This window comes from Ranitomeya imitator, chromosome 4 (assembly GCF_032444005.1).
Source record: "Ranitomeya imitator isolate aRanImi1 chromosome 4, aRanImi1.pri, whole genome shotgun sequence".
Classification (NCBI taxonomy): Eukaryota; Metazoa; Chordata; class Amphibia; order Anura; family Dendrobatidae; genus Ranitomeya; species Ranitomeya imitator.
This window is the reverse complement of record NC_091285.1, coordinates 385,499,664-385,512,350: the sequence shown is the minus strand read 5'-3', so window position 1 is coordinate 385,512,350 and position 12,687 is coordinate 385,499,664. Positions and strand designations below refer to the sequence as shown.

At 48.4% G+C, this 12,687-nt stretch overlaps 2 protein-coding genes across 2 annotated transcripts in view; one reads left to right on the top strand and one right to left on the bottom strand.

The window, feature by feature from the left end:
* NUDT5 (nudix hydrolase 5) overlaps window positions 1–2,639 on the bottom strand; it is a 60,859-nt gene extending 58,220 nt beyond the window's left edge. The window contains exons 1-2 of the mRNA XM_069765215.1: window positions 2,528–2,639; window positions 1,083–1,142 (exon numbers count right to left, since the gene is read on the bottom strand). Coding sequence (XP_069621316.1) covers window positions 1,083–1,139 — 57 coding nt within the window. The 5' untranslated portion in view covers window positions 1,140–1,142; window positions 2,528–2,639. The remainder of the gene's footprint in view (window positions 1–1,082; window positions 1,143–2,527) is intronic.
* Window positions 2,640–2,730: 91 nt separating this feature from the next.
* Window positions 2,731–12,687, top strand: part of CDC123 (cell division cycle 123) — a 142,955-nt gene continuing 132,998 nt past the window's right edge. The window contains exon 1 of the mRNA XM_069765214.1: window positions 2,731–3,131. Coding sequence (XP_069621315.1) covers window positions 3,058–3,131 — 74 coding nt within the window. The 5' untranslated portion in view covers window positions 2,731–3,057. The remainder of the gene's footprint in view (window positions 3,132–12,687) is intronic.

Here is a 12,687-nt window from a genome sequence, read left to right as displayed (position 1 = left end):
GACCGGCATGCGCGGCCGAAACTCCGCCCCCTCCTCCCCAGAACTTACAATGGGGCAGCGGATGCATTGTAAAACTGCATCCGCTGCCCACGTTGTGCTAAATTTACCACAACGTCCGTCGGGCCGACGGTTTGCGACGGCCCCGTACCGACGGAAGTGTGAAAGTAGCCTTGGCCATTTTCATTTCTGTCATGTCACTTTGCATGAATTCTTAAAAATCACCTGAAGGGTTAATACACTACCTGACAGCAGTTTTCAGTATGTCAGGGGGTGCGGTTTTTAAAATGGTATCACTTTTGGGGGTTTCCCAATACATGGGACCCCTAAAGGCACTTCAAACCTGGATAAGTCCCTAAAAATTTTTTTTTGTAAGATTCCTTGAAAAAATGAAAACCTACTGCAACATTTTTAAACCTCCTAAGATGCTAACAAAATAATAGAACATTTTACAAATTATGCTGATGTAAAACAGACATGAGGGAAACGTTATTTATTAATATTTTTGTGTGGTATGATTATCGGGATTAAACGGATAATCATTCAAAGTTTGAAAATTGCTAATTTTTAAAATTTCTGATATTTTTTTATAAACACAAAACATACCAACCTAAATTTACCATTATTATAAAGTATAATGTGTCATGAAAAAACAAAGTGACACTGGCCAGATTTCAAAAATTTGGCTCCGTCACTAATTAATGGACCCAGGGAGATGGGAAATAAATAAATACTCTCCTCCCGGCCCGTTGTCCATCCTCTGTGCCGTTCCGCTGGGATCATCATCAGGTACGTCAGTGCTGCAATCTTCATGTTCAGTCTGAGTGGAAGGAACAGGAGTCTTCTGGCTCAGATGAAATGCTGCAGTTGATCTGCAGTCACTGATTGGCAGCAGCGGTCACCTGATGCACACACCAGATGTTGATCCCAGCACAGGGAATGCATCAAGGTGTAGAGGAATGACACCGGGAAGTGAGAATACCCCCCTCCCCCCCCATCTTCCTATTAATAGGGGGCTGTCCAGCTGTAGATGACCCTTTCAATTCAAGTACATTGCTAGGAAAACCACAACATGTCGCACATACCTCTTCCTTTATTATGGTGTCTTTGTTGGCAGCACCCTCCAGATTCTGGTTCTCCATTTTCTAAAAGAGGTAAAAGAAGCCGATTACAGGCTGCAAAGTATAATGCAACAATACAGCGCTCCCGTGTTACAGAGAGTGGCCCCCCCATCAGTGCCAGTCACCGGTCCCACCACAGGCGTGCCAGATGGTCACACCACAGGCGTGCCAGATGGTCACACCACAGGCGTGCCAGATGGTCACACCACAGGCGTGCCAGATGGTCCCACCACAGGCGTGCCAGATGGTCCCACCACAGGCGTGCCAGATGGTCCCACCACAGGCGTGCCAGATGGTCACACCACAGGCGTGCCAGATGGTCACACCGATCACATCACAGACGTGCCAGATGGTCCCACCGGTCACGGACCAGGTGCCAAGGCCGTCCTAAGCTTCACAATGAAGGGGCTCCTGCCCCAGCACCTCACTCTCTTAATGTTCCCTCTGCCTTCATACACGAGAACAGGAGGAGATTCCTACATAATCTAAGGATAATCTAACTGCAGCGGGGGTCAGCGGCGGGGCACACCCTACACCGGGGGACAGCGGCAGGGCCCACCCTACACAGGGGGACAGCGGCGGGGCACACCCTACACAGGGGGGACAGCGGCGGGGCACACCCTACACAGGGGGTCAGCGGCGGAGTCCACCCTACACAGGGGGTCAGCGGCGGAGGCCACCCTACACAGGGGGTCAGCGGCGGAGGCCACCCTACACAGGGGGTCAGCGGCGGGGCACACCCTACACAGGGGGTCAGCGGCGGGGCACACCCTACACAGGGGGTCAGCGGCGGGGCACACCCTACACAGGGGGTCAGCGGCGGGGCACACCCTACACAGGGGGTCAGCGGCGGGGCACACCCTACACCGGGGGACAGCGGCGGGGCACACCCTACACCGGGGGACAGCGGCGGGGCACACCCTACACAGGGGGACAGCGGCGGGGCACACCCTACACAGGGGGACAGCGGCGGGGCACACCCTACACAGGGGGACAGCGGCGGGGCACACCCTACACAGGGGGACAGCGGCGGGGCACACCCTACACAGGGGGACAGCGGCGGAGTCCACCCTACACAGGGGGTCAGCGGCGGAGTCCACCCTACACAGGGGGTCAGTGGCGGGGCGCACCCTACACAGGGGGGTCAGCGGCGGAGTCCACCCTACACTAAAGCAAATGGCAGATACTGATCACATGGACTGCCCATAAATAACAAAGGGCACAACTTAACACTTCTATCCACGAGATGGGGCGCAGCAGGTCCATAGAGAATCTGCAGAAAAGTGGGGCGCAGGCTGGAGCCATCCTGTCAGGTTCAGTGGGGTCGCAGATGCCCCTCATACTCTCTGGCCATTTCCATCACTTTGTAATCCAGGCAGTAGGATGTGCGCGCCCGCAGCTTGGCCTACCTGTATAATAGGCGGGGACAGCTCTGCAATACCCAGGTGAGAACAGCCTGCAGCAGCCGAGACCCTACACCAGTCACAAGCCACGCCCCCACCACGGGAACCAATCAGGCAATCCCACCGCGCGTCACGCTACTCGAAGCAACGCCCACTTCCAATTGGCTTTTTATTAACCATCAGAACGAGGCGTGATACGCTGCAGCCACGTGATTGGCTCTAATATTAACTCTATGTGCGCTGTCCACTATTGGCTAAGTGTGCGATACTCTGATTGTGTTTAGTCTCCATAAATAATTAGTCCTAAATTCAGTCCTTCCCGGCCGTAATCCGAGGTGTCGTGCTGGGATTACACAGGAAGCCTGTCGGTCACATCAGTACATTGGGGGCTCTCCCTGATCTGCTCCCAGTGCAGTGATGCACAGCAGCCCCCTGGCGCCCTATGGGCTCTAGTGTTCAGCGCGGAAGTTTTCGCAAGTATTGGTTTCCCCGGAAGATAATTGAGGAAGGACACTTCCTGTCCTGCTGCTACCAGCATGAAGAAGGAGCAAGTGGTGAACTGTCAGTTCTCAGTGTGGTATCCCAGGTTCAAGAGACTCAGCATCAGGAGGTGAGAGAGCAGCACACAGTATATATGTACATGTATATATATATATGTGTGTGTATATATATATATATATATATATATATATATATATATATATATATATATATATACTAGATTGTGGCCCGATTCTAACGCATCGGGTATTCTAGAATATGCATGTCCCCGTAGTATATGGACAATGATGATTCCAGAATTCGCGGCAGACTGTGCCCGTCGCTGATTGGTCGAGGCAACCTTTATGACATCATCATCGCCATGGCAACCATTATGACATCTACGTCGATACTGTTCCCGTCGCTGATTGGTCGAGGCGAATTCGCGGCAGACTGTGCCCGTCGCTGATTGGTCGAGGCAACCTTTATGACATCATCGTCGCCATCCTGTGCCCGTCGCTGATTGGTCGAGGCGGCCTCGACCAATCAGAGATGCGGGATTTCCAGGACAGACAGACAGACAGACAGACGGAAAAACCCTTAGGCAATTATATATATAGATATATGTATATATACCGCAGTGTGTGCACATATAGCTACATACAGAATACAGCGGGAAACAGTATATACACTGCAGTGAGTGTAAACGTACAGGTGCTTCTCACAAAATTAGAATATCATCAAAAAGTTAATTTATTTCAGTTCCTCAATGCAAAAAGTGAAACTTACCGAATATAATATATAGAGGCATTACAGAGTGATCTATTTCAAGTATTTCTGTTAATGTTGATGATTATGGCTTACAACCAATGAAAACCCAAGTCATTATCTCAGTAAATTAGAATAATTAACAAAAAACACCTGCAAAGGTTTAATAAGCGTTTAATAAGGTCCCGTAGTCTCTTTCAGTAGGCTCCACAATCATAGGGAAGACTGCTGACTTGACAGGTGTCCAGAAGGCAGTCATTGACACCCTCCACAAGGAGGGTAAGCTGCAAAAGGTCATTGCTAAAGAAGTTGGCTATTCAGAGTGTTGTATCCCAAGAATATTAGCGGAAAGTTGAGTGGAAGGAAAAAGTGTGGTAGAAAAAGGTGCATAAGCAACCGGGATAATATTAAAAAAATATTAAGGTCCATAACCAGGGCTGCCACTAGGAATTTTGGGGCCCCATACTGGCAAAATTTTCAGGGCCCCCCCTGAGACTCAGCCCAGGCTCCACCTTGAACCGTCCACAGTCCCACTACCCTGTCTTGGAAAAACTTCACTTCTACACCACATCCTCACCAATAACTCATTTACAGTTCCCATCATCATAAACATAGCCAGCAGCTTTTGTTTTGGCCAAAAGATTTTTTAATCCGCCACCATGAGAAGGTAGACTCTTTTGACCGGGCTCTACTGTAACTTACTAAACATTTGTTAAAATATCCAATACAATTTAGGTATATTTTTATTTTTCAAGTTTTAAAATGATCAATAATATCACAAACAAGAAACAAATACCACCGCACCATGACAAGACCACATATTACCACCATATAGGGTTGAGCGAAACGGATCGTTCATTTTCAAAAGTCGCCGACTTTTGGCAAAGTCGGGTTTCATGAAACCCGACCCGATCCCTGTGTGGGGTCGGCCATGCGGTACGCGACTTTCGCGCCAAAGTCGCGTTTCGTATGACGCGCTTGGCGCCATTTTTTTCAGCCAATGAAGGGGCGTGGGCAGAGTGATGACATAGGTCTTAGGGGCGTGGACGCCTATCGCCATGTTGTCGCTTGTGCGCTGTAGCGATTTGCACTGTGTAACACCAGCTTTTCAGTTCAGGGACGGACGGAGGGGAGAGGGGGAGAGAGAGAGAGAGAGAGAGGAAAAAAAAAAAAATCCCATTGCCTTTGCATTGGGTTTCGTGTTTCGGTCGATCCTCGACTTTTCGCCATAATCGGCCGATTTCACTCGACTCGACTTTTGAGATAGTCGGGTTTCGCGAAACCCGGCTCGACCCTAAAAAAGTCAAGGTCGCTCAACCCTACCACCATATAGTGATCAAATAATACCACACACAAGTAAGAAAAACCGCCACACCATGACCAGGCCACATATTACCACCACATGGTGACCGAAATATACTATATACAAGGAGCAAATATCGCCACACCATGACCAGATCACATATTACCACAACATAGTGACCAAATAGCACATATTATCATAACATAGTGACCTAATACTACAATACTGATCATTAATAAAAAAAACCCACAATACTAATATCTTCATAAGAGCCATTATACACAGGAGATCTGTACTTCATGTACAGTGCCAGTGTACAGGTAATACAGTGATCACCAGGGACATTATGCTCTGTATATAGTGTCAGTGTACAGGTAATACAGTGATCACCATTGATATTCTGCACAGGAACTCTGTATACACTGTCAGTGTACAGGTAATACAATGGTCACCAGTGACATTATACACAGGAGCTCTGTATATAGTATACAGTGTATAGTGTCAGTGTACAGGTAACACATTGGCTCACCAGTGACATCGCTAGGTGAAGTCCTTCATCTTTTCATCTTCATCCAGCTCTCTCTGCAGAAAATAAGTTATCTAGAGCACATTCCCCAAATTTTCCCCAACCTCTGCACTACGCCAGATAAAGAAACAAGGCGACCGTGTCGCCCTGCACAATAACAGGACGTCTCCTCCCCCACACTGAAAACCGTATCCTAAAAAATAATATCCTTTAATTAGCCCCTACAGTAATAAAATCCCACATTCTGGACCTTATGCCTCTCCATACTTCTCTTATGTCTCTCCATATTGCCCCCATAGTCCTCCATAATAGTATAATGTACTCCATAGTCATATATAGCAGTATAATACACCCCCATAGTAGTATAATGTACCCCATAGTCATACATAGTATATTGCACCCGCATAACAGTATAATGCTCCCACATAGCAGTATAATGCACCCCCATAGCGGTATAATGCACCCTATAGTGCTATAATGCACCTTCATAGTATAATGCACCCCCATAGTAGTATAATGCACCCTATAGTACTATAATTCACCCCCATAGCAGCATAATTCACCCTACAGTACTATAATTCATCCTATAGTACTATAATGCACCTTCATAGGAGTATAATGCACTCCATAGCAGTATAATGCACCTCATAGTATAATGCAGCAGCCCCATAGTATAATGCACCCATAGTATATTGCACCCCCATTGGAGTATAATGCAGCAGCCCCTTAGGAGTATAATGCACCCCATAGTATAATATAACAGCCCCATATCAGTATAGTGCAACAGCATCATAGTATAATGCAGCAGCCCCATATCAGTATAATGCACCCCCATTGGAGTATAGTGCAGCACCCCATAGTATAATGCACCCCATAGTATAATGCAACAGCACCATAGTATAATGCAGCAGCTCCAGCGATGTCCTCCCCTACGATGCAGCTGAGGCGCAGTGTCGTTCCGGTGTATGACAGTGATGTCATACGTCGGTGACGTGTGCGCTGATGTCAGCTGTCTTCCTGTGATTGGCTGGCAGCTGTTAACATGCACGGCAAAAGATTTTAACTGATCGTGCGTTGGAGGACGCGCTGTCAGTTAATGAAGTGGCTCTCTGCTCATCGGGCCTCATATGCCAGCAAGGGCAATAATGCCCTGATGGCGGCCCTGTCCATAATACTGCTCCAGTGAGGGGGCATTCACCCTCCCTCTCTCCTCTGTCACACATGGTTTCCAGTAGGAAAAAAAGCTGACATTCTAAACCTCTTTTAGTAGTGGAATTACACAGTTTAACGTATGGTAAAGCTGTAGGAGAAACCAGCACAAAATAGGGTCTTATCCGATAGACAGTTAAAATTATACTAACTTGATTGATCCTTTGTAAGAGCGAAAAAATGTAGAAATAGGGACCTTTTATTTGAATAAACCACCATTTTTCATTTCATCATACCTGGATCTACGTCTTAGGCCAGAGTCGCACTCAAAGTATAAAAAATCGGTCCGATTTTGACGGCCGAGAATCGTACCAATGTTCTCCGTATGGTGATCCGTGTGTAATCTGTTTGCAATGCGATGATGAGATTTCCTCGCATCTAGTATCCGTATGACATCCATATGCAATGCGATTTTAACATGAGCTTTTACATACAGCAGTTCTCTGTCATTGACACATCGCCCCAGAGCAGACTTAACCAGGGGGCCAGTCAGATCCATGGCAATTCGCTCAAATGGCATCTCTATTAGGGGTAGTGGCACAAGAGGATTTCAAAAGTGAGAGGTGGGAGAGGTTAAGTGGATGGTGGGACAGGACTTGAAATACCTTAGTATCTCCTGGAGACACCCAGGCCAATAGATCATTAGAGTTGCCCGTTCTTGGGTTTTGTTCACACCCGAATGGCCACCCAGGACATAGGAATGGGCCATGTCGAACAACCTCCGTCTATAAAGTCTTGGTGCCAACAATTGCTCCACTACTTCCTCTCTAACCTTAGTAACCCGGTACAATATGTCCCTACTCATACAATAGGGAAATTTTGTGTCCTGCACTATGCCATTTATAACGGTTACATTATTGAATGGCTCTCTTAGCGTTGGGACCCTATGTTGAGCAGACCCGAAAAATTTTTCGATCACCCCTATCTCACGAATGTCGTCCTTAGAGGATACTACCTCCTTATCCCCTAGCATTACACAGAAGTGAAATCAGTCAGGCTCTGGGTGTGGTGAGACTTCTTTAGGACCAACCTGTCTCTTATCCAAACAATCGAGGCCTCTGCTCTTCCCCCACAAGTCCCAAACCAACACAAAGTCCCGGCCTATGATATTTGGATGAATCCTGGACCACACCGATCTCGTGAAAGTCAGTACCTCGAGCCATCTCAATGACCGCTCAGATAGTCTTTAGCATCAATGTGAATGCTGCTGATGCCCCCCTTCTTCCCAGGAATTAGAAAGAGGGAGTGTGGCTCTCATGAGGGTTACCAAACTACCTGAGTCTAGTAGTGCAGTAATTTGCAGACCATTTAGTTTTACTGAACAAGCTTGGGGCCCTTCGTTGGGTGGGTAGTTCACACTGCAGGCTGAATATGTGTACTATGAACATTGACGTCCCATGCTACAGTTATCTGCTCAGTGGTCAGGGGACAACGGGCGGCTACTTGACCTGGGCTATCACATCACCAGTAAATTTTAACTACATCCCTAGCGGAGACCTTCTGGATGACCTCCGCTGCCCCTTTTGACCTAGGACACACCACCCTTTTCGAACATCCATCCCCTGTTGGGATCCCCAATATGGATTGCGTTGCCTCCCCAAGCAACAGTCGACCTTCCTGATACCTTTCGACCAGTGCTACCAGGTCTTTGGTGTGCCGGGGATCTCCCTGGACAGCACAAGTCTGCATCGACCTTGGAAGGGAGTGCATGAACTGGTCCATTACAACTCGCTCTAGCATGTGCACTGGGGTAGAGGACTCTGGTTGAAACCATTTTTGGACGAGGTGCAGTAGGTCAAACATTTGGGAACATGTTTGTCTCGGTGATATGCTCAGCAGTGGACCCGTTGTGCCCTAACAGTCATTGTCACCCCCAAGTGCCCCAAAATTGATGTCTTTAGCTTTGCATTTTTTTGACGTCCTGTAAGGCTAAATCATTGTAGGCCTTTTGTGGCTCCCCCTTTAAGTATGGTGCTAAGATTTCTACCCACTGCTCTGGTGGGAGTTTCTCCCTATTGGTGACCCGTTAAAAACAGTTAAAAAGGCCTCTGTTGTCACTGTGGGTCTTTTTGTGCAAAGCTCTCCTTACTGCCTTCTGGACAGAGAAATCATCAATTGACCTTTGCTTTGGTGCTTCCGCCAATGCCACAAACCATCTCTGCGAGCAGGGCCTGTTATAGACAAAGAGGGGCCCTGGGCAAAAGTTTAAAATGGAGCCTCAAATGCTCACATATTGCACAGAAACATTTCAGTTGTATTTACATGGGCTGAGTTCAGGCCGTTAAACGAGCGTGATCGACAATATTGAATTTGTTTGACGCTTGTTCACAAGTTTCTTTACAGCGGCTGAGGAAGAATAATGGGGACAGATAGTCCTCGACACAGTTTAATGCAGGTCCCACATAGTACATATAATGTAATGTACTCCCCATGGTCCCTGATAGAGTATACTGCAGCTTCCCTCAGAGTATAATGCTGTCCCTTCAGAGTTCAATGCAGCCCCCCACACACAGGATATTGCAGCCCCCTCCACACAGTATAATGCAGCCCCCATCACTCATACAATATAATGCAGCCCCCACCACATACACACACTGTCTAATGCAGCCCCCACCACACACACAGTATAGTGCAGCGCCCCACATACACATAGACACACCCTCACACAGTATAATACACACATTATTGCAGACACACTCACTACTTACCTCTCCTCGTTCCCCACCCTGCTCCAGGTTCTGCTCTGGTCTCGTTGGCTCCACTGCTGGCAAAGCGTGATGAAGTGGCGTTATAGCGTGTGCACTGAGTCACAAGCAGAGGGGGAGTGATGGGAGAGGGAGCGTTGTCTGACGCTCTCTCCTCCATCATTGCTTTCAACTGTATCGGCATCTATAATACCAATAAGTTGAATGCGTAATTCGGGGGGGTGGCGCTGGGCCCCGTATCGGCCGCGTGGTGGGCCGCTATTAGGGCACGCCACTGGCTGGGGGCCTATGGAGGAGCAGAAGCCCTAGGGAGCTGCCTGGTCTGCCTGACCCCAACATTGGCCCTGTCTGCAAGTAATTCAATCTGCTGTTGCATAAACAGTTTACTTGTCTCCTGTTGTGCCAGCTGTTGTTCTTGGTGTTTAATCAGATCTTTCATACTGTCTGACATTGCTCCCTGAGTTATAGCTGCCTTCACCCAAGACAAGCAGCACTTGAGTAGCACTCACATGTGTTCCCTGGGAATGTTGCTCACACTTCTAACACCAAATGTAACAAAGCTACTCTCTTTGGTGTATGATGAAATTTCACAGGAACAGTTTCTACAGTATTTAAAAGTCTGGCTGGTTTATTTCACTTCACATAAACCGCTTCACAGGAAAACTTAAATACATCCCTTGTCCGGCAAAAGTCTATTCAAAAATTGTGCGGGTTTACCTGCTTGAGTTAGAGTCTAACTTCTTTGACCTTCAGCAAAGACACACACTCCTGGACATCTGCACGCCTCCACAGACAGACTATGTGTGAGAGAAACAGTCCCAATTTTACAATGTGAACCACACCCCGGGGTAGAGATATAGTGAGCAGCCGTCCAACCCAACTCTTCAGCTGCTCACATTAAACCCAGTCCTGTCGTGGCCGATTAACCCCTCTTAGTACTATTAGTACTAGAACATTACTCCAGGTTCATATCACAGAGGACAACCACCTCTGTGATATATATCTCCCATCCACTATGTGTATATACACTGCTCAAAAAAATAAAGGAACACTTAAACAACTCAATGTAACTCCAAGTCACACACATTAATATGAGCTGTGGCAAGAAGGGTAGCTGTGTCTGTCAGCACAGTGTTCAGAGCATGGAGCAGATACCAGGAGACAGGCCAGTACACCAGGAGACGTGGAGGGGGCCGTAGGAGGATAGCAACCCAGCAGCAGGACTGCTACCTCCTCCTCTGTGAAAGGAGGAACAGGAGGAGCAGTGCCAGAGACCTGCAAAATGACTTCCAGCAGCCCACTAACAGCCATGTGTCTGCTCAAACTGTCAGAAACTAACTCCATGAGGGTGGAATGAGGGCTCGACGTCCGCAAGTGGGTGTTGTGCCTACAGCCCAACACCATGCTGGGTGATTGGCATTTGCCAGGGAACATTGGCGTCCTGTGCTCTTCACAGATGAGAGAAGGTTCACATTGAGCACATGTGACAGAATAAGGAGACCCCATGGAGAACGTTCTGCTGCCTGCAACATCCTCCAGCATGACCGGTTTGGCAGTGGGTCAGTAATGGTTTGAGGACATACTTCTTTGGAGGGCCACACAGCACTCTCATGTGCTAGCCAGAGATACCCTGACTGCCATTAGGTCCCGGGATGAGATCCTCAGACCCATTGTAAGATCATAAGCAGGTGCACTGGGCGCTGATGCATGACAATGCTAGGCCTCATGTGGCTGGAATCTGTCAACTGTTCGTGCATGATTAATGCATTAATGCCATGGACTGGCCTGCCTGTTCCCCCCAGACCCGAATCCAACCCAGCGCATCTGGGACATCATGTCTCGTTCCATCCACCAACGCCACATTGTACCACAGACTCTCCAGTAGTTGACTGATGCTTTAATCCAGGTCTGGGAGAAGGTCCCTCAGGAGAACATTCATCGCCTCATCAGAAGCATGCCCAGACGTTGTAGGGAGGTCATACAGGCACGTGGAGTCCACACTGTACTGAGCATCATTTTCTGCTCTTGAGGCACTTCCTATGAAGTTGGATCAGCCTGAAATTCGATTTTCTACTTTAATTTTGAGCATCATTCCACATCCAGACCTTCCTGGGATATTAATTTCGATTTATATTGATCATTTTTATGTTTTATTGTTCTCAACGTGTTCCACGATGTAATGAATAAAGATTTGCAACTGGAATATTTCATTCAGTACTATCTAGGATGTGGTATTTTAGTGTTCCCTTTTTTGAGCAGTGTATATACTGTATTTTTCGTACTATAAGACGCACCGGACCATAAGACGCACCCCAAATTTAGGGTGAAAATTGCAGAAAAAAAGATTTTTTACAGGATGGGGGTCCGTCTTATTGTCCGAATTTACAGTATATTACCTGAGGGCTAGCGGTGGCAGAGCAGGGTCACAGGAAGCATGGTGTCGGCAGAGGTGCGGTGATGCGGTGGGCGATATGGCGTGCACCTGAGCAGGGTCCCTTCCTGTTTAGGTGGGCGACGCCACAGCCTGGTGTCCATGGGGGGGTTGCAGCAGTGCTGTGGCGGCGGCAGAGGTGCAGGGATGATGAGGCGCAGTGAGCGGTATGGCGTGAGCAGGGTCCCTTCCAAAGGTGAGGTAATGCAGCGGCCCGGTATCCAAGGTAAGCAGCAGAACCGGGTGAATCATGGCTTTATCGGTGGCAGCAGCCATCTTTCTAAGGCCGCGCGTGCACAGATGAAGTGCTCTGCTTCCCGTGGCTTCAGGAAAATGGCTGCGGTAGGTCGCGTGTGTGCAGATGGAGATCGCGGCGGCCATTTTCCAGAAGCCAAGTTCGCAGATTTAGATCTCGGCTTCAGGAAAATGACCCCCGCAATCTCCACCTGCGCACGCGCGGCCTCCCGCGCCCATTTTCCTGAAGCCCCGGGAAGCAGAGCACTCCATCTGCGCACGTGCGGCATCAGGAAGATGGCCGCCGCCACCGATAAAGCCATGATTCACCCGGCTCTGCTTAACTTGGATACTGGGCCGCTGCGTCACCTCACCTGTGGAAGGGACCCCGCTCACGCCATACCGCTCATTGCGCCTCATCATCTCCGCACCTCTGCCGCCGCCACTCCACTGCCGGTAAGCCTGCATTCCAACTATAAGACGCACTCCCCATTTTTCTCACATTTTTTG